The 22,312-nt window shown below is 33.5% G+C and overlaps 3 protein-coding genes across 7 annotated transcripts; 2 read left to right on the forward strand and 1 right to left on the reverse strand.

Annotated features, from left to right (window-relative positions):
• The first annotated feature begins 343 nt into the window (after positions 1 to 343).
• On the forward strand, positions 344 to 5,604 carry LOC137818743 (uncharacterized). Of its 5 annotated transcripts, none has more exons than XM_068622327.2 (9): positions 344 to 828; positions 2,468 to 2,577; positions 3,015 to 3,083; positions 3,243 to 3,358; positions 3,440 to 3,494; positions 4,357 to 4,477; positions 4,783 to 4,830; positions 5,004 to 5,098; positions 5,358 to 5,604. In XM_068622327.2, the coding sequence occupies exons 1-9, from the start codon at positions 756 to 758 to the stop codon at positions 5,457 to 5,459; spliced, it is 789 nt and encodes a 262-aa protein (XP_068478428.1). In that variant the 5' UTR covers positions 344 to 755; the 3' UTR covers positions 5,460 to 5,604. The 5 variants fall into 5 exon arrangements, with proteins under 5 accessions (XP_068478428.1, XP_068478430.1, XP_090152629.1 ...); XM_068622329.2 differs by having other exon boundaries at positions 421 to 828; positions 5,362 to 5,604; XM_090296503.1 differs by lacking the exon at positions 344 to 828 and adding an exon at positions 1,012 to 1,467.
• Positions 5,605 to 9,280: 3,676 nt separating this feature from the next.
• LOC137813417 (putative mitochondrial protein AtMg00820) lies at positions 9,281 to 9,664 on the forward strand. Its single transcript, XM_068615657.2, has one exon. The coding sequence runs from the start codon at positions 9,281 to 9,283 to the stop codon at positions 9,662 to 9,664; it is 384 nt and encodes a 127-aa protein (XP_068471758.2).
• Positions 9,665 to 12,369: 2,705 nt separating this feature from the next.
• On the reverse strand, positions 12,370 to 14,171 carry NDPK1 (nucleoside diphosphate kinase). Its single transcript, XM_068622139.2, has 4 exons — positions 14,049 to 14,171; positions 13,594 to 13,642; positions 13,085 to 13,316; positions 12,370 to 12,733 (listed from the first exon to the last, which is right to left on the reverse strand). The coding sequence occupies exons 1-4, from the start codon at positions 14,100 to 14,102 to the stop codon at positions 12,619 to 12,621; spliced, it is 450 nt and encodes a 149-aa protein (XP_068478240.1). The 5' UTR covers positions 14,103 to 14,171; the 3' UTR covers positions 12,370 to 12,618.
• Between the last annotated feature and the right edge of the window lie 8,141 nt (positions 14,172 to 22,312).

The following is a 22,312-nucleotide window of genomic DNA, read 5'->3' on the forward strand; positions in this document are numbered from 1 at the left end:
ATTAATACAATTTTTTTCTTGTTTTTTTTAGAGTGGGTTTGATTCTCTCTCTTTTATATATTCATTTTATATAAATAAAACTATGATACCAAGTTTATTTTTTAACAAAAAAGAAAAATCAGTAATATTTTAGGTTAATTTTTATTTTTTATAAAAAAACTAAATTTTGATTTATTAATTTTTTTCAACCAGTTTTCTATCTAGATTGATCTAAATTTGAGATTTTTTTTATGAATATTTTCCCTTCTAAATCATTGGTTACTTACTATACTCTAACAAATATATTTTATGAATAGTAATAAAAAAATCTCTATTTATGACACCTTTGACCACAATTAATTCCAAGTAACAAACGTACTCTTACTCGTTTTCAAAACGGTTCCGTTTTATATGTATTTTTTCTTCTTCTTTAAATACAGTGTCGTTTCCCATTGTTGTGTTGAAAAATAAATTCCATAACCACTCTCTCTCTCTCACTGTCTCCCCCTCTTTCTATATCTTAACAAAACGCCAACACCATAACCAAAACGACACTCTCTCTCTCTCTCTCTCTCTATTACACTTCACAACTTCACACACAGAAAACTCCATCTCCTTCCTCCGTAATCCTGTAACTGTTTTCGACACTCTCAGATCTTCGCGCGGAGCCTTTTCCAGCTCGAATCGCGTTCTTCTGGTTTTCGCCAGAATGAGAGATTCAACGTAATCGATTACGATGCTACAGTAGCAGGAATAGTAGTTTTTTTTCGAAAGAAATGGACGATAGAGGAAGCTCATTCGTCGCTGTGAGGAGAATTCCTCAAGGAGAAACCTGCCATTCAAATTCTGGTAAATTTCCGAACAAAATAAAATAGAAGCACGAAAATGCTTCGTAGTTTCTCGTTTTTTTTGTTTTTTTTTTTCGTTAATTTCACTCTCTCTCTCTCTCTCTCTCTCTCTCTCTCTCTCTATATATATATATATATATATATATATACATATATAAAAGTTTTTTTCGTTGTTTACTCTAATAGGTTTAGTTTTTGTAGTTGTACTTTGTATTGTATCTCCTTTTTCCTTTTACTTTTCTCTCTCTCTCTCTCACACACACACACTCTTTTCTGCATAATACAATATATATAATATTATTAAATTATCATTAATTATAATTATCGAGTGTATGGACCGGATCGAGATCGAACCGTTTAGAATAGACCGAATCAAAACGCGAGTTGCGTGATGTTTGCTGCTATTCTTAATTGCATTGGTGGGATGCTGAGTTAATTTTGTTAAATTATTTTATTGATATTTTTTAATGTTTTGTTTTTCAGAAAAAGAAATTGTATAATTTTTTGCAGTTTGAATTATACAAAATTCAGATGTTAGTTTGTGAGGGTTGGTTGTTCCCGTAGATCTAGCGTTCGTGAAATTGGGCTTTGTTCGTATCGTATATTCGGAAATGCTATTCACGTGCTGTGTTTGAAGCTGGTAATTCATAATAAAGCAGCGCAGAGATCTCCTATGATTAAGCGCTGCTGCGTTGGCTCTTTTTCATTATTATTATTTTTAATGCGTGTTTCTTTGTTTGAGGGACGGTGTGGCATGTGGGTCCACATCCAGGTATAGCCTTAGTTTCTGGATTGACCCTATTGGGAACACAAACTACTTGTTAAATGTTATGGAGGCGTTTAGGATTGAGTAGAACTCAGTTATGATGAAATGCTTACTCGGCAATTATAGGAAAAGAAACTAAGAAATTAAAATGAATTAAGGTGCTTCTACAAGTTCACCAGCTTATTCATTAGTTCATTTATAGAAAAACTTTCATTTGGCTTCTCTGGATGATTGATTTTAATTTATAGAAAAAGTTTAATTCATTCCACCTTATTTTTCTTTTTTTCATTGGTGTTTGTTGAGAAGTTTATCCAAATTGAGCTTTTTGGTGTTATGGTAATCACTTATGTGTAAGTGGCTTCTACAATTGGGCAATGAATAGGATTAAACTGTTTTTAGGTTGTTTGATGTCTCGGTAAGTTGATCTTGAAGATCTTGTTGAAATAAGCTGACAGCAGTTTTATATATACACATCAGAAATTATTTTCAGAATCTTTGCAACACTTGTACAAGTAATTTTGTCATAAAATAAGCCTAAATAAGTTGTAGATAAAGCATTTTCGAGCTCCCCCTACAGATTGTCTGGCAGACTGTGTCTCTTTTGTCCGGCAGTTTGAAATTTATGTGCAGCCCATAAGGGACTGTAGTTTGGGGAAATGGAATGCTGTTGCACAATTTAGTATTATTTTACGTTTATGAGGATTTGATTACAATAAATTGTAAATTTGGCAAACTTTGAAGAAAAAAAATAGAATTTTGTCACTTTCTGTGTTGTTTGAAACACTTCTTGTTGGTACATTAACTTAGGATGAAATATGTAGCATAAGATAAATTTGGGTAGAATCTGCATTGATGGCAATTTTTTTTGTTGCAGCTGAGGTTGTGGCAGGGTCAGCAGCATGGCTTGGTCGAGGTCTGTCTTGTGTCTGTGTACAAAGAACAGATAGTGATGCTTCTAACTCTTTCGATTTGACCCTCGCCCAGGTAATTTTTTGTTATCAGTAAAGCAGCACTTAATTTCTTGTTCAAGTATCTCTGTTAGCAGTGTAAGGATACTACAATTGTTTTATAGAAAAAATAAACAAATACGTATATTCTATATTGTATGCAATATAAACAGTTTACGATTTAGATTTGTGCTGAATGATTAGTCTTACAAATAATAAACATAGTGTTAAATTGTATTTCTGGTTACGTGTTTTTTTTTTATTTGTTCGTTTGTTAATCATCCATATATTGTGTATGGTTCTGGAGTGCGAGGAAATCTAAATCTTGACTGCCAGTAGCTAATCAGTTGTTGTGTATAGTACTACCAAGAAACTCGAGCTCCCCTCAACCATATGAAATTTTTGGATCACTTTCTACTTCATTTTCTGTTAAATATTGTTGTTTATACATGGTGTTGAATTTCCAATTCTCAGGAGGAATGCTTACATAAACTACAGAGACGTATAGATGTTCCATATGATAGTTCTATTATTGAGCACCAGGTATCTTTTATATTATTACTTTTTATGTCTGTAAGCAACGTGGCAACCATTATGATTTACAACACTTCAATCTATGTACTCATAGAGCTGGCACTGGCTTATTGCTGTACGTGAAATCTTCAATGATCAATGTCTTAATAGTGTAATTTACATATTTAGGATGCCCTTAGGGCCTTGTGGAATGCTGCATTTCCTGAAGAAGAGCTTCATGGCTTGATATCTGAGCAGTGGAAGGAAATGGGCTGGCAAGGGAAAGATCCATCAACAGATTTTAGGTACTTATTGTTCTCGTGTTTTTTCACTGCCGAACTATTTCCAGCTAATATTGTTAATGATTTCTTCTATATATTTGACAGGGGTGGTGGCTTTATATCATTGGAAAATTTTCTTTACTTTGCCAGGAATTTCCCGGTACAATTTCTTTATGGGCTTTTCACTCTCATGATTTTGTAATGATAGATTACTTTTGTTGACCAAAATTAAGGTTTAGAATGGAAAGCATGATGAATGAGAGCGCATCTTAAGTTCGTAATAGCTAGAGAATTTTACATGGAAATTGTATTAGTGTTAGTGTATTTTTTTCAAGCGAATAGGCCGTTATTAGTTTCTAATATTGAAAGGGAGTTCTGTAGATATAAATTAATGTTATTGTTGGTTTTAATTTTTGAAGAATGTATTTCTCACTCTAACGATTTCAAATGAAGTGTGAATTGTGATGTAGGAAAAGGTCTTCTCAAAAATTTAGCAAAATATCTATGTAGGTCTGAAGAAAATTCGTGTGTTTGAACTTTATCCATGATAGAAGAATTGTGGCCATATTCATATATATTGTGTACGGTTTGGGTTTGCCATATATTGCATATTGTCTTGCTTTCTTTGAGAGAAAGGTCCAGTAAACATATTTGATCCTCTTTATTGCTTTAAGCCTTCCATAATCAACAGTGATATGTGGATACTTCAACCTCTTACTTCTTTTTACTCTCTTTTATCTTGTCATATCAATATACCTATCTCATTTTCTCCCTTTTTTGTCATTCTCTCTCAAGTTGTATACTAGCTTTTGGTTTCCACAAAACATTATTCTTCCATAATTTACTGTTGTACCTCAAAGTCATTTTGTACATTTTCCTGTGAGGCCCTCGTTACCCTGTTAGTTCGTCTTTGTAATTAATCTAATTAGTGTTGTTTTGGTCCCCGATAACTACTAAAATGTTTCTTAAATCTAATCACTTGTTTCCATTCATGTTCTTTATCTTATCTTTTATTTTTGTAGAAATCCTTCCAGGATCTTTTACGAAAGCAGGAAGGAGATCGGTCAGTGTGGGAATATCCATTTGCAGTTGCTGGTGTTAATATCACTTACATGCTGATACAATTGCTGGATCTTGAAGCGGGTTTGTTACTTCTGTTGTTCTAACTTCTTTGTTCGCTGTTATAACTTATTTGTTGTTCTGTGTTGTCACGTCTAAAATGAAGAGTTGGGTTATGTATGGTCAATTTCATTGAGCACCCATGATAAATCTACTTAATATTTAAGGTGCTCTTTCAATTTGTATGTTGACATTTTAGTTTTTCATAAATTCGTATAACAAAGGTCACCTGCTATCACTATCTGAATCATTGATGGTGCCACAGTGTGATACATTGAATCAGTACGTGGATCAGCAACATCTAATAATAGTATGCTTTGCCTTTACAGTCAAGCCACGCAATCTGGTTGGAGCAACTTTTCTAAAATTTCTTGCAGGTAGCCTAACTCTCCCTTCTCAATTTGTTATTTTAGTCTTCTTGAATTTGGATGAGGATCACGGAGAGTTGAAACTTTTGTTAAAAATGAAAAAGCACTTGTTTAAAATGGTATAGCTTTTACTTGTTAGCTTGCTGTTTGAGTAACTAAATTCATTCATGTTTGTCTGACAGAAAATGAGTCAGCTTTTGATCTTCTCTATTGCATAACTTTCAAGCTAATGGATCATCAATGGCTTTCTATGCGGGCCTCATACATGGATTTTAATGTACGTATTCTATAACCTCAGCTTGCTGTAGAAAAATTGTGGCACAAATAATATTTTTTTCAGTGTCCAATTTTGATAAGAACAGAAAATTAGTAAAGCTTGTCCATCTTTCAAAATAGTTTGAAAATTTTTATGCGAAGACGATATGGTCTGCTTGAGCACTTCATTGAGTAACTCGCATGATCCTTTATGAGTAAAATGTTATTTATGTTTTTACTAAAATTAATATTGATGTTTTGTCTTTTTTAAATTCTGACAGGCAGTGATGAAAGCAACACGACGTCAGCTAGAGAAAGAGATTCTGTTTGAAGACATATCACGGCTTGAAGATTTACCCTCTTACAAATTACTCTCCCGATAGTACGAGTCTCCTATTTTTGTATATTTTAATTTCCAATCCTGTTAATTCAGCAATTTTAACGACATTTGAGGTATACAACATGTAAAACTGATGTGATGTCAACAAGGTTTGAGATGCAGCAGTTAAGGTTTGAGTTTGCTTGGTATATTGGATATTTGTTATTTGAGGTTTCCCACTTTACCTATATATTTCCTTCCAGTATTAACGTCTAAATGCAGCTTCAGGTAATTCCCCTTCATTAATACACTGCATAGTTCCTTCACTCTCATACTTCTATTCATCACTCATTTCATTTCATAATTCTTCCCATTCCTATTAATGTCTACACTCTATACTTGTTTTAAATTCTCCCATAAATGTACAAACACCTTTTTATAAATTCTGATCATTTAAGTTACAAATTTATGAAAAAAGGTATCAATATCTCTTTATTTATCAATGTTCTACATCTATATAAATCATTTTATAAGTTTTGGTTAGTGTATCCATATTGTATCGTATCCTAAATATAAAAAGAATAGTCGTGTACCCGTGTCCTATTAAGTATACGAGTTTCATGGAATAAAAGCATTGGAACGTGTATATAATTAAATGTATTTTAATTAAATACTAACAAGGAACAGATCTTGTTTTAAAAAAGCAAATTGCCTGCTTTTTGCTGCCATCTCTTGTTGCTCTTGTTGTCTGCCACCCTTGTTTATATCATAGATAAATTCAAGAAAAAAGTGTTTTGGATTATTTAGAAGACACTTTTGAGTTATGTAATTGAAAAGGTACTTCCAGATTATGCGCACAATTTTCAAATGGTGCAATTTGAATGATTTTTCTTCATGCAACAAATCTGAATTTTATAAGTCATTTTTTCAATAAATCAAAATGTAAAGTAAAGATTTTCATATTTATGGGGGCTGTAGAAGGAAATTATGGGTTTGCAAAAATAAATTTCAAGACATGAATATACGATAAAGCACAAAGGTAGGTGTTTCGTCTTGCTTCCCTTACCAACTAAACAATGTGAATTACTTTCTGTACTCATACAATTTGAACAAGCACTCAATGGTCACGTGAAATGAAAATAAAAAAACCTTAAATGAGAGTAGATTGTGGATAGAATTTTCCTTTTTTAAAAAATCATTCGACTTGTTCTTGCTTTAGCTGTTTCACACAATTGGCCATTCATCAAATAAACATTGACAATGCTTTTTCTTTTTATATTGACAATAATGTAAAAGGATAATATATTTCTTCTCTTCTTAGTCTTTTCTTTTGTAACCACATGCTTGTAAAGGTGTACTGCCATATGAACAATTGATATACATTTTTCTTCTCTCAAACCTTCATTCTGCTTTTACTCCTTTACCCCTATACTTTCTTCTCTTTTACATGGTATACAGAGCTCTTCTTACTCATGTCTTCTTCTTCTTCGACTACCAATTTTGAAAATTTTTCTTGTGTTTCATCCTTCACACCTCTCATACTTTCTCTACTCCCATCTTGTTGAAATTGGATGATGATAACTTTCTTCTCTGACAACAACAAGTCACTGCCATTGTACATGGTCTCAATCTTTCACGATTCTTGGAGGATTCTTCATCACCTCCAGAATTTCTCACTACTGAAAATTCAGAATCGCCCACCCTTAACCCTCTCTTTCTTCAGCTTCACCAACAAGATCACCTTCTTGTTGTCTGGTTTCTTGCGGCCATGGCAACGCCAATCTTGACGAAAATGGTGGGTCTTCGCACAACGTATCAAATCTGGAACAAACTGCATATGCATTACACAACTCAATCTCGTGTCAAAATTAAGAAACTCAAGGTACATTTATGCAATCCTAAGGAAGATCGCTCCATTTCGACCTATCTTCTTTATCAAAAGAAAATCGTGGATACCCTTACCGTTGTCGGTGCTCCAATCTCAATCGATGATCAAATCAAAGCTATTCTGGATGGCTTACCTGACGAATATGACGCTTTGATTACTTTTGTCACCTCTCGCATCGATCCATACATGGTTGAAGACATTGAGGATCTTCTGCTTGCTTAAGAGGAACATTTTGACAAATATCGCTTGTTGGATTCTAGTATTGTTCAAGCACATCTTTTGATTGCTTCTTGGCAACCGTTAAACCCTACATCAACCAAACCATGGATGACTCAAAATCACAGAGGTGGTCGTCGTGGTGGATGACCCCCAAATCGTTTCTCTGGAGCGTCAAATAGAATTTTTGGCAACAGAAACCCCAATTTAAAGATCCAGTGCCAAATTTGTGGAAAGATGGGCCACTCAACTCTCCGTTGTTGGAAAAGGTATGACACCGATTCAAATAACTCGATCACTATGGTCACTGATCCTCTCTGATATCCTGACAACGGTGCTACACATCATCTCACAAGTGACTTCAATGCTTTTACCACTAAATCCAATTATAATGGCACCGAGGATGTAAAATTAGGTAATGGTTCAGGTACTCCCATTGCTCGCTCTGCCACTTACATTACTCCTTACAATAACATTGTCATTTGTCTTAATCAACTTCTTCATGTTCCAAACATGACAAAAAATCTTACAAGTGTTTCTAAGTTTGCTAAAGACAATATTGTTTTTTTTGAATTCTATTCTGATTACTGCCTCGTCACATAGCAGGATATAAAGCGGATCATTCTACAAAGAAAACTTAAATATGGTCTTTATGTGTTTCCTCCGTTTACTCATAAACTCAAACCTACTGTGTGCAATATTAGTGTTAATTCTGTGTGTTCTAAGTTTCAACTATGGCATAATCGCCTTGGTCATGCTTCCTATAACACTATCAATAGAATAATGAAATTGTGCAAAGTTCCATGTATTAAAGACTCTATTTTTTGTGAAAACTATACTATTGCTAAACATCATCAATTACCTTTTCATGATTCTGAAACTGTCTATACTTGTCCTCTTGAACTTGTCTTTGCTGATATACAGGGTCTTTCTCCATACTATTCATCTAATGGATTTCGGTATTACTTAGCTTTTCTTGATGCTTATTCGCACTTTACATGGCTTTATCTCATATCATCTAAATCTCAAGTTTTTTCATTTTTCCAACGTTTTAAACTTTTTGCTGAAAAACAATTTGGATGCATATTAAAAATCTTACAAACGAATAATGCTAAGGAATTTCTTTCTCTTACACCTTGCCTACATAATAATGGGATACAACATAGGTTAACTTGTCCTCACACACATGAGTAAAATAGCTCAATTGAAAGAAAACATAGACATGTTGTTGAGATAGGTTTAGCCATGTTATCCACTGCCTCTTTACCTTATAAGTTTTGGGGAGAAGCTTTTCTTAGTACAACTACTATTATTAATCACTTACCATCTTTTGTGCTTAACAATCGTAGCCCTAATGAAGTTCTTTTTAACAAGAAACCCAATTATGAATTCTTTAAAGTTGTTGGTTGTGCTTGTTATCCTTTGCTTAGACCGTATAATCATCATAAGTTTGAATATCATGCTTCTATATGCCTATTTTTGGGATATGATTCTAAACATAAAGGGTACCTTTGCTTATTGCCTTCTGGTAAGACCATTATCTCGCGGCATGTCATTTTTAATGAAATTGTTTTTCCTTTTGCTCTTACAAATAATCATTTCTCTATTGTTTCTTATTTTCCACCTTCTACTCATTCTAATGTGCCCCTCACAGTTGTTACTTCACCCACCTCTTTACCATCTGCTCCTATTAATACTTCTACTGATAATGCTTGTACCACTGCTCTTAATAATAATCTCCTACTCCTACTTGCACCACTACACTTGTTTCTTGTGAATTTATGGAGTCTTCTTCTTCTCCACCCGTTTCAACTCCTATCATCAACAATTATCCCATGGTGACCCGTGCCAAAGCTGGTGTGTTCAAACTCAAAATATATCAGGTTAGTACATCTTTTGCTAAACCCGTTGATTATAAACAAGCTTTATTTGATTCAAATTGGTTTAAAGCAATGCAATCAGAATATAATTCGCTTATAACTAATAACACTTGGACTCTAATGCCCCTTCCTCCTGGTGTGAGTGTTGTTGGATGCAAGTGGATTTTCAAACGCAAGTTGCATGCTGATGGGACTTTTCATCGCAACAAAGCGCGTCTTGTAGTCAAAGGCTTTACTCAGGTTCTTGGTCTGGATTATAGTGACACGTTCAGTCCTGTTGTTTGACCTACAACCATTCAAATTGTTCTTGCTTTAGTTGTTTCACACAATTGGCCACTGCATCAAATAAACATTGACAATGCTTTTTTACACGACAACTTACAAGAACATGTATACATGGCTCAACCACTTGGGTTTGTTTCATCTCCGCATCCTCAACATGTATGCAAACTGAACAAAGCTATATATGGTCTAAAACAAGCTCCTCAATCCTGGTTTCAGAAGCTTCATCATACTCTTAGAGATATGGATTTTCAATCTTCTAAAAGTGATTCTTCTCTGTTCATCAAGTTCTGGGATGGTAATATCTTACTCATTCTTGTGTATGTCGATGACATTCTTATTACTGGTAACTCATTTAATGTAATTCAAAAGTTTATTTTTGCCATACAAACTATTTTTCCTTTAAAAGATCTTGGCATATTGCATTATTTTCTTGATGTTCAGGTCTCATCACTACCAGATGGTAGTTTATTCTTGTCTCGGAAAAAATATACAATTGATCTTCAGCTGCGAACTGATATGCTTCATGCCAAATCCCAACCCACACCAATGATTTCTTCTTTGCGGTTAACTAAATATGGTAGCACAGCTGTTCCAGATCCCACTCTTTATAGATCTACTGTTGGAGCACTTCAATATCTCACTATCACACGTCCTGACCTTGCCTTTTTTTGTGAACAAAGTCTATTAGTTCATGCATGCTCCTCACGAACACCATTGGAAAGTTGTGAAACGAATTTTAAGATATGTTGTTGGCACCATTGCGCACGGTCTCCATCTTCATCCCAGTTCTACATCATCCATAATGGGTTTCAGTGATGCTGATTGGGCAACCGATTTGGATGATAGACGCTCCACAACATTGCTCTACTTGGGAAAAAATCTTATCTCATGGTCTTCTAAAAAACAAAGGGTCGTCTCTCGAAGCACTACAGAAGCTGAGTAGCACAGTATCGTTGTTGTTCTCGCAGAGCTGTTATGGATTCAATTTCTTCTAACAGAGCTCCGACAAGTTTTCTCTCCATCTACAATATACTCAAATAATCTTGGAGTTGTTCTTATGGCCGCCAATTGTGTCATGCATTCCAAACCTTTGAGCTTGTCCTTTGTAAAAATAACTATACACCTTCATCAGGACACGGAAAAATAATTTACAACTTTTTCATTTTACTCATCCAAGTTATATAACAATGTTAAATTGCATTCAATTAAATTTTTATGGACTAAAACTAGTTTACACGTGAATTAAATAAATAAATTTTCTAAATATTCAATGATTTAAATATCATGCCGACTTAGCAAAGCAACTTAAACAAACATGGAAGTGATTTGAAGTATGTGAATAAAAAGTTTAGTTATTGGTAAAATTGAGAATCACGAATTTAATAATTTGGAGGGAATGTGGTAGGTAATAGTTGATAAATTTAATTATATAAAACTAGAACAAGCTATAACATCATCATTTCTTAAAGAAAAGAGAAAGCACAATTTTAGAATAATTAAAAAAAACGTAATCTTATTATCATATCTAGTGTACTTTTGTGATATTGAAAGGCACACGAAGGTTACAACTACGTGTCCTTTTATGGTGATCATAGTCACAATAAAACAATATTATTGAACCTTTTGTAATCAAGTGTTTTCATATTTTTTTTTCAAACCCTTTCTCACTTTGCTTTGCACCTAACATTAACAATGGTGAATATTTGTTGTGGGGATATGCCATGATTTAGAAGAAAAAAGAAAGTGATAATCATGAACTAGTTTTTTTTTCCACACTCGTGTAATTTATTTTTGGATTTTTGGAAATAGACAAATTAAAAACTTATTATTTGAAAGATACGAGTTAATTTTTAGCAAATCGTGTGTATACGTTCATGATTTATAAATATTTCAAACAAGTCGTATTGAATATGATTTCCTGTGATCAGATTTCTACGAAATCGTACTTAAAAATTGTATTTTAATTAGTATACAAAAAATTGAATTAGTGATATCGTTTACCTGAAATGTGATTTTAAAAAGTTAAAGAAAAAGTGAAATCTTATAATTAAAAGACGATTTTAATAATTATAAAAATGAATTAAAAATAAAATTCTACAGGACAAATTCAACAACTTCTTTCAGAAGAAGGTTATTATTATTTTTAATGATATAATAATTTAAAAAATAATTAATTATTATTTTAATTAAAAATAATGTAAAAATTAATAATGATGATAAAATATGTTAAAAAAAATCAAAATTAGATTTTACTATAATTAATCTCTACAACTAAATATTTCTTAAATTATTACACCGTTTAAAGAAATTTAAAAAGTTTTTTTAAAAATATCATTGAATTGGACCAATAGCATTTAAGTTTATATTCATTTTTTTATAATTATTAAAATCGTATAATTTTGTAACTTATTAAGATCGTAATAAGATTTCTTCAAAATTTTGCCAAATTCAGGAATAAATTTTTTAATTTGCCCATTTCCGAAAACTCAAAAAGTAAATTGCACTAGGCTGGGAAAAAGGTGCATGAACTAACTAGCTTTCACGTTGTAAAACCATCCATTATTGTAGTTAGTGTTTTGAAAGCATAACTACAAATCAAGTAAAAAAACTCACAACTTTAAATTAGGCATTACAAGCAACTTATTTTAGGTCAAATTTGAACAAGAAATCATCATATAAAGTTGTAGAAAATTTGACAACTGTAATTGATAAAACTCCAAACAAACTTTGCATAAGCATCGCATCAATCAAATGCCTCTAGAAAGACATTAACAAACAATGAGGTAAAGCAAAACTAGTTTTAGATTTGATTTATCAAACTGTGAGCATGTTTCAAGGGACATGGTAGAAACTTAAGATACAAAACCAAGGAACCAAACCCTAACAAAAGTCCAGCAGTCGACAAAAACAGAACATGTAGATGATAATCTGGATCACAACTTGATGCATATGGTTTATTCATAGATCCATGAGTGTTGGCTGCTTTGCCAGTTAACAGGGCCATCAGGGAACCACAAGGCAATTTCCTTGCGAGCACTCTCAACTGAATCACTTCCATGGATAACATTCCTACACAAGAACATCTTCATAAGAAAAAGTACAAAATTTCACTGAAAAATTCATTGGAGAACACAATCCAATTGAAAAGGTACAAAAATCACTTCTGATTCATCTGAGATTAGTAAAATATGGATTTGTTGATAAACTTTCACAAAAATACCAACAAATTTGATTTCTAAGAATACAATGACATACAGGGCTTCAGGATATAGAAGATCAAACAGCAAAAAGATAACCTAATATCCACATAACTAAATTAGAAACATGAACAATGGAAACACATTTAGTTGCAGCTTGAACAAAAAACTTGAAAAAAGAATAGCAATGAAGAACAAGATTGTGAAGAAAACAAAATCTTACCTTCCAATGTCAACAGCATAGTCACCACGAATAGTTCCAGGCTCAGATTGAGCTGGGTTAGTGGCCCCAATTATCTTTCTCCCAGTAACCACAACATTCTTACCCTCCCAAATCATGGCAACAACAGGGCCAGAGATGATGTAATCCACCAATCCACTGAAGAAAGGCTTGGCAGATAAATCAGCATAGTGCTTCTCAGCAAAAGGACGCTCCACAGTAACAAGTTTCAAACCTGAAACCAAATCACATTAAAACAATCATTTGCTAATAACAATTTCAAAACTAAAAAAAATTGTCATAACTCATACTAAGACCAAGATTGTGGTGTTGGTAATCATGTGTCTAGATATAAGAATTCAATCGAATATGATGTCTAAGCAAAAAACACAAGCATGAACTCTAGCTTTTTAGTCTATATCAGAAACAAAACAATACGTTCTGATCTGAGGTTGCTCTCACAAGTCACAACAAAAATTCAGTATACTATGAAGCAGTTAACTGAAGATTACCTTTCAAGTAGAAACCTTTCTTCTCAAATCTGGCGATGATCTCACCAATCTGAAACAGAATCACTAATCAGTCAAATAAATCACATGCATGAACCTTTAAATTAAAAAACATCGACATTTAAAATCGAATTACCGACACAAACAAATCATTGCCAAAACAACAATCAGCAAATCTTCTAAAAACTCAAATTTCCCAAAGCCCGGAAACTCGTCACCAAACCAGTCAACCCATTTTCTGAAAAGACATAAATAGCAAACCCACCTTCACAAAATTCCGCAAAACCCAAAAAAAAATCACTAACAGTCATTGACCCATTTCCTGAAAAGTCATGGATAGCAACCCCATCTTTTCAAAACACGCAATTTCCTAAAACCCAGTTCAGAATAAACAACAAAAATTAAAAACAAACACTATAAAACCAGAAACAAAAAAGTTAAGAGAAAACTAAACGCACAAGGCCTCTCTGAACGCCATCAGGCTTGATCATGATGAAGGTTTGCTCGGCCATCTCTCTCTTTTGATGTTTTTTTCGGTGTTTTGGTAGTGAGTGAGTGAGATGGAGCGAGAGATATACGGTAGAGGAGTGAGAGAGAAAAGGGGTATTTATATACGGTGCTGATGAAGAACACTCCAACCCTAACCCTAATTTTCACGAACGAATATTCTCCCTTTGGCCTTGGGAATCATTTTCATGTTCTTTTACTTCTCTTACCTAAATATATTCTAATTCTCTATTTTAGAAGACTTTTGTAATACCTACATAGTGATTCTCTCCTTTTTTATAATTCCCAGTAAATAAGTTTGTATAATTTTCTTTTCCAATAGAAAAGAATAAAGTTAACACAAGATATTTTGATTATATACTTAAAAATATATAATCCTAATACTTGAAATACATGAAATATAATAAGTTTAATGTGTAATACATGAAGAAAAGGTATGTTGTTAAACAAGATGTTTTGATGTCTTAAAATTCAAGTTAAAAACTTGAAGAACTTGTTCATAGAAGTTAGTGTTGTTTGGTTATTTTGAAACTTGTTAATAATTTACTTCTTAAGATGATTCAAGTTCAATTAAATATTTACCTTTTTTAAAAGATGGGTTTTTTTAAAAGGATGTGAAATTTCAACCTGTTGAACTGAGTGATTTTTAAAATGGTTTGGAAGAGCTTAGCTTTGTTTTGGCTTTGCTATCAAACAGATTCAATAAGTTGTTTCAATAAATCAACTAGTTATTTTTTTGAAAACCTTAAAAGAATTATGTTAAGTGATTTTAATTAGTTTTAAATGATTCTAATAGCTTTTGGTTTTTTATTTAACTACTTTGACTATTTGATTGGGGTATATAAATGTTGTTTTATGCTCCTATGCATTAATTAAGAAAGAGAGATTAATCAAAAATAGTTTTCCAGATTTTCAAAGCTTTGGATCATCTCAAGTGTGTGGAATAGGATTGGATTTTGTACTTCTGAACCTTAAGCTTTGATTTACCCAGATGTATTTTATTCCCTTCTTTCTTGAACATTCTATTTTTTGTGTGTTCTTGTGTAAGGCAGTTTAAAAAGGTGTTCCTGGAAACTGTGTTGTTTGCCAAAGAATGGTGTGTGTTCTTGAAATGATCAAGATCATCACTCTTGGTGTGAGTTTTGTAATCTAGGGTTGATTACATAGTGAATTCTCAGAAGTTAGCTGAGGACTGGATGTAGCTATTGGATAAGAGTGAACCAGTATAAACATCTTGTGTGATTCTCTCTCTTCCTACACTAATAAACTATTTTAACATTGTTTTTCAATTCTGCTTGCTGGTATAAACAACCGGTTGTTTCGTGAAAACAACTGGTTGATTTTCTGGAATCAAACTTAAAACGGTTTTTTATTGGTTGAACAGTATTTTCAATTGAGTGATTCTTCATAACTTTTCACTCTACCTTCATTTTTTGCGAAAATCATTCAAAAATAATTTTCCCCCCCTCTTGTTTAGGCCTCTAATTCTAACAATTGGCAACAGGAGTTGAGTTCTTGAAAGTTACTCAAGTTTCGATTCTAAAACCTTTTTTAAAATGGCTAAAAAAAACTACCCTTTGGGGAGGGTGCTTCTATAAACAAACCACCTTTGTGTTTGTGGACTGAACTATCAATTTTGCAATGTTAGAATGAAAATTTTTGTTGAATCAATTGATGAAGGAATCTAAGATGCTATTGTAAATGGCCCTTTTATACCCAAATTTAAAAATAGGAGATGTGGAACATTCTTGAGGTTACCCATGAAGACACAAACTGATGAGAGGAGGGAAAGGAAGCATGCCTAGGTCCAAGAATATGAAATGTTCAGAATGCTTAAAGGGGAAACCATCTCAGATGTGCAGAAAAGATTCTCCCACATAGTGAATCGCCTCATCAGCCTTGGCAAGATCTTTGAAAGGGAGGAGCTGAACATCAAGATCCTCAAATGCTTGGATAGATTATGGTAACCAAAGGTCACTGCAATTTCTGAATCCAAGGATTTGACCAAGACTACAACCTCCTTATTTGGTAAGCTAAGGGAGCATAAGCTTAAAATGAACCGGCTAAATGACCAAGAAAATGAAGAAAAACATGTGAGGAGCATCGCTTTAACAGTTGTTGGTTACAAGGATGGTTAAGACTCAAGTGAGTGCAGTGATGGTGAGACTTTCAACTTGCTCAAAAGGAAGTTTAGCAAGTTCTTGAAGAAGAAGAACCGGGACAAGAATCAACCATCAAACAGGTATAATAGTAAGAAAGTGAATTTATTCAATTCTACAAACTATACTTATTTTGGATGTGGTAAGCAGGGTCATATTAGGGTTGATTGTCCAAATAATGAGAGCAAGGAGTGAGGGTCAAGCAAGAAGCTTGAAAAGAAGGGCAAAACAAGAAGATTGAAAAGAAAGTCAAAACAAAAAGAGCCTACATTACTTGGCAAGATAATGATGATTCATCCTCTAGCTCATCATTAAAGGAAGATGAAGAAGTCAATTTGTGTTTGATGGCCAAGGAAGGAAGAATCAGAAACCAGTAGTGTAAGTTCTAGCACTTCAATTAATTTTTTGAAAATTATAGTCAACTTCTTGATTCCTTCAAAAAGACTCATGAAGAAGCAAATAGATTGGCCTTTTTGAATAACCGGTTGAAAGGTTTAAACAAATGGTTGGAAAATAGAGTCAAGACCTTGGAAGAAAAGTTGAACAATTCAAAAACTGATTTTGAAAATTTGGAAATGATTTACAAAGTCTCTTTTTGCAAGTGTGATTCTAGCTTTTGTGAAAACTGTGAAGTTCTTCAAAAGAAAGTCCATTATCTTTTAAAAACTATGGACAAGTTTTCCAAAGGCCAATCAAACCTTGAAACTTTTCTTGCATCATAAAATTGTGTTTTTGGAAAGGCTGGATTGGGATTTAACTAAAACAACAAGAATATATCAGTTTCAAAACCCTTTTCTAGTTTTTTTGAAAAATAATTGATTGTTTTGTCGAAACAACCGGTTGAAACGTGCTTTTACTGCATGAAAAGGAGCCATACTGTTAGATTTTGTAGAGTAAGAAGGTTTTATGTTTTCATAGGTGTTTTAAAGTGGGTTCCTAAAAATTCTAAGGTTTCTAATGTCCAGTTAATGCCCATTGACCCAAATTTGTAAGGGGACCAAATCTTGCTTCTTGATCTTATTTCTTGCAGGGTTCTTTGATGGCAAACCAACACCTATGGTACCTGGACAGTGGATGTCCCAAGCACATGACAGGAGATAAAAGCAAGTTTGTTAATCTACCTCAAGCAATAAGGTCACGTGACATTTTGGGGACAACAACAAAGGAAAAATTCTTGGAAGAGGAACCACTGGCGACAAAGAATACCTTCTTGATTAATGATGTGCTATTTATGGAAGGTCTAAAGCATATCCTCCTAAGCATAAGCCAGTTTTGTGACAAAGGTTATCAAATAACCTTCAAGCCCAACACATGTGAGATAAAGTTGTCCAAATCATAGGAAGTTTTGTTGATTGGTAAAAGGATCAACAATGTCTATTTACTTGATATCTCACATTTTGCATCTATTGACTGCCTTCTAATCAAACATGAGGAATCATGGTTATGACATTGAAGGATAGCATATATCCACATGCATCATCTAAATAAGTTGATCTCAAAAGATCTTATAGTAGGTTTACCCAAACTCAAGTTTGAGAAAGACCACATATGTGAAGCATGTCAAAAGGGGAAGCAAATCAAACACTCTTTCAAACTGAAAAATGTTGTTTCAACTTCCAAACCCCTTGAATTGTTGCACATGGATTTGTTTGGTCCTTCAAGAACCATGAGTCTTGGTGGAAACTACTATGCATTTGTAATAGTTGATGATTTCTCTAGGTTCACATGGACACTATTTCTGGAATCCAAGAGTGATGCATTTTCTACATTCAAAAAGCTTGTCAAGAGATTACAAAACAAGTGTTGCAGTAACATTTGTGTCATTCGTAGTGATCATGGGGGAGAATTTTAAAATGAAAAAAATCAGTGGTTTTTATGAAAAACTTGGTATTTTCCATAATTTTTATGCTCCTAGAACTCCCCAACAGAATGAGGTTGTGGAAAGGAAGAATATGTCTCTTGAGGAACTTGCTAGAACCATTTTGAGTGAGTCTTCATTGCCAAAATATTTTTGGGCTGATGTTGTTAGCACAACTTCCTATGTGATGAATATAGGGTCCTCGTTAGACCAATTTTGAAAAAAAACCCCTTTATGAACTATTTAATGGCATAAAACCCAACATTAGTCATCTAAAAGTGTTTGACTGCAAATGTTATATTCTTAATAACGGAAAGGAAAACCTTGACAAGTTTGATGAAAAAGCAGATAGTGGTATCTTTCTTGGTTATTCCTTAACTAGTCATGCTTATAGAGTGTATAACAAAAGACTTATGACTGTGGAAAAGTCCATTCATGTTGTCTTGGATGAAACTAACCCTACAAAACATGACTTTATGAAGAATTATGCAGAAGACGATGATCAGAACATCATTTTGCAAAAGCTAGAATCCTGTCCAGAAAAACAACTGGTTGATTCTGCGAAACAACTTGTTGAAATTCTGCATTAGGATGATCTTCTTAAAGAATGGAGAATTCCAAGAGACCTTGATGTGGACAACATCATTGAACAAATTGATAATGGGACTCTCCACTCGAAACTCTATCTCTAATTACTACAAACACATGACTTTTGTGTCTCAAATTGAACCTAAATCCATTTATGATGCACTTAAAGATGAAAATTGGGTTGTTGCCATGCATGATGAGCTGAATCAATTTACTAGAAATGATGTGTGCTTTCTTGTTCCTAAAACTGATTGCATGGATGTCATTGGAACTAAGTGGGTGTTTAGAAATAAAGTGGATGAATATGGTGTAATAACTAGAAACAAAGCTAGGTTGGTTGCTAAAGGTTATTATCAAGAAGAAGGCATTGATTATGATGAAATATTTGCACCTGTGGCTAGATTAGAAGTTGTGAGATTATTGCTTGCATTTTCTTGTATGAGTGGGTTCAAACTTTTTTCGGATGGATGTGAAAAGTGCATTTCTCAATGGATTCATCAATGAAAAAGTCTATGTTGTTGAACAAGATGCTTTGATGTCTCCAAATCCAAGAGAAAAGCTTGAAGACCTTGTTGTTGGGTGTGTCTGTGTTGTCTAGTTGTTTGAAATTTGTTAATTCACTCCTTAAGATGATCTAAGTTCATTTGAATCTTTAACCTTTTGAAAAGATGAGTTTTCTAAAATGCTATTAAAATTTCAACAGGTTGTTTTTTCGAAACTACAGGTTGTTTTACCTTAGCAGTTTTTGAAAAGGTTTTGAAAAAGCTTGACTTTGCTGTCAAGTCAAATCAATCGATTGTTTCGACAAAACAACCGATTGTTTTTCTGAAAACCTTAACAAAATTCTGTTAAGCGATTTTAATATGTTTTAAATGATCCTAACTAACTTGGCTCCTTTATTAAATGCTTTTGACCACTTGATTGGTCTATATAAAGGTGGTTTTACGCTCCTAATCTTGATGTAAGAGAAAAATTTTATCAAAACAGTTTTTCCAAGATTTGAAAGAGCTTTGGATCATTCTTAAGTGTGTGGAATAGGATTGGGTTCTAATTCTGAACTTTAAGCTTTGTAATACCCAGGTGTATTCTATTCCCTTCTTCCTTGATTATTGTATTTATGTAGTTGTGTTGCCAAGGAGTGTTGTGTGTTCTTGAGGTGTTCAAGATCAACATTCTTGGTGTGGTTCGCCAAAGGTAGTGTGTTTCTTGAGGGGTTCAAGGTCACTACTTTGGTGTGTGATGTTTGTAATCTGGTTTTGATTGCATAGTGGATTACCCAGTGGTTTCTGGGGACTGGATGTAGCTCTTGGTGTAAGAGTGAACCAGTATAAATCTGTTTGTGTGATTCTCTCTTTCCCTGATCTCACATATATCTATTTTAAGTTGTTTTTATTAACTGCTGATAAAAACAACCGATTGTTTCGACAAAACAACCGGTTGATTTTCTGGAAATCAACTAAAACAACTTTGTGCATTGCTTTCCTTGATTCCTTTCTCTATAATTCTTCATTGGCTTTCATTATACCTTCAAAGTTTGCGAAAATCTCTTATAAACAATTCACCCCCCTCTTGTTTAAGGCCATATATTCTAACATATGTCTCATAACCTCCCGGATTTGAAGATCACCAACATCTTACTCATGTGTAAAAAGGCTTTGTATGGACTCAAGCAAGAACTAAGACAGTGGTGTGAGAGGCTTAGCAATTTTCTCTTATCTCATGGCTATGAAAGAGGCAAATTTGATAAGACTTTTTTTTATTAAAAAGTCAAAATCTGTCATCATCTTGATACAAATTTATGTTGATGATATCATCTTTGGAGCTACTAATGATTGCCTATGTGAGGAATTTGTTGAAGCTATACAGGGGGGATTTTAAATGTTTATGATGGGGGAGTTATCCTTCCTCTTAAGGTTGCAGGTCAAGCAATTAAAGGATGATATATTCTTGAGTAAAAACTAAGTATTGCAAGAAAATTCTCAAGAAGTTTGAAATGGAAAACTACAAAGAAGCATCCACACCAATGTCAACTAGCTGTTACAAGGATGCTGATTTGGCTGGAACAGTTGTTGATCAAACCAAATTCAGAGGATTGATTGGTTTCTTTCTTTAGCAGGCTCGACATCATGTTTTCAATTTGCCTATGTGCTAGATTTTAATCAAATCCAAAAGAATCACACTTCAAGGCTGCCAAACGAATTCTGAAATATCTCAAAGGCACAACCAGTGTTGGTTTATGGTATCCCTCTCACTCTCCTATAAATTTGGTTGGATACTCTGATTCTAATTTTGCAGGGTGCAAGCAAGATAGAAAGAGCACAAGTGACATTTGTCATCTTCTTAGAGCAAGCCTCATATCCTGGCATAGCAAGAATCAAGCTTGTGTGGCTCTCTCAATTGCAGAAGTTGAGAATATAATTGTTGGCAGTTATTGTGCACAAATACTTTGGATCAAAGAGCAGCTAGAAGACTTTGGCTTGAAGGTTAACAATGTGCCCTTGCTTTGTGAAAACACAAGTGCAATCAACCTCATTAAAAATCAAATTCAACATTCAATGACTAAGCACAATGAGATTCGCCACCATTTTATAAGAGATCATTTTGTAGAGCATGGGAACTTTGATGTTTCAAATCCATGATGAAGCTTGAAGTTGTGTTGCTTTTGGTTTGGGTTTAGATTAGAATGTTTAAAATCTATGTAAAGATCAATTTTTGACACTTGCACAAAGCTTGCCTAAATTTGTTTTAAAAAAAGAAAAGTGTTTTTCTAAGAAAAGAGAAAAACAACCGGTTGAATTATCGAAATAATCGGTTGTTTGTCACCTAGCTGGCTTATAGGTTTTAAAACTGTTTTTGACTTGGTTATGTAATTGCCTAACCAATTCAACCGGTTAAATCGTCTTTTCAACTAGTTGATTGTGACTTTCTCTAACATTTTTTTGAAAAACTTGTTATTCTATTTTGGGTGTGATCAAAACTGCTTTAGGTCATTAATGTTGCCTTGAACGGCTAGTTTTTAAGTGCTATAAATATAGCCTTTCTTTTAAAACAAAAAACAACAAGTTTTTACACAGTTTGAAATCAAAGAGAGATTGAGATTAGTTTTTTAAAGAAGTTTTCAAAATATTTGCAAGATTGTTGTTAAGCTTTGCACTGGTACAAGATCTGATTATAGGACTTCCTGGTTTGTGTAATCTCATGTGTTTTCTATTTCTTTCATGATTCTTGTAATTGTACTTTCATAAACTTGTAAGTGTGTGTGAAATCCTGCAAATTCAGAGAGTGTTCTGACTTAAGGTGTGCGGTGTTGCAAAGAGGGTGAGTGGGTCTTGTGGTTTTCAAGGTCACCTCTTTGTGGTTGTGTTTGGTGTAATATGTAAGTGATTACTAGTGGAACTCAGAGGTTGTTCTGAGAACTGGATGTAGCTCAAGGTTGAGTGAACCAGTATATAATTTGTTGTGTAAATCTTTCTATCTCTAACTCCTTATAACTATTTGTTTTAATTCTGGTTTTGTTGCTGATATAAACAACCGGTTAAAACGTGATTTTAACCGATTAAAATTCTGAAAACATTTTTTGTATCATTGGTTGATTGCTTTCCTTAATTAC

The sequence above is a fragment of the Phaseolus vulgaris genome, chromosome 10 (genome assembly GCF_051622355.1).
Source record: "Phaseolus vulgaris cultivar YP4 chromosome 10, ASM5162235v1, whole genome shotgun sequence".
NCBI classification, from domain to species: domain Eukaryota; kingdom Viridiplantae; phylum Streptophyta; class Magnoliopsida; order Fabales; family Fabaceae; genus Phaseolus; species Phaseolus vulgaris.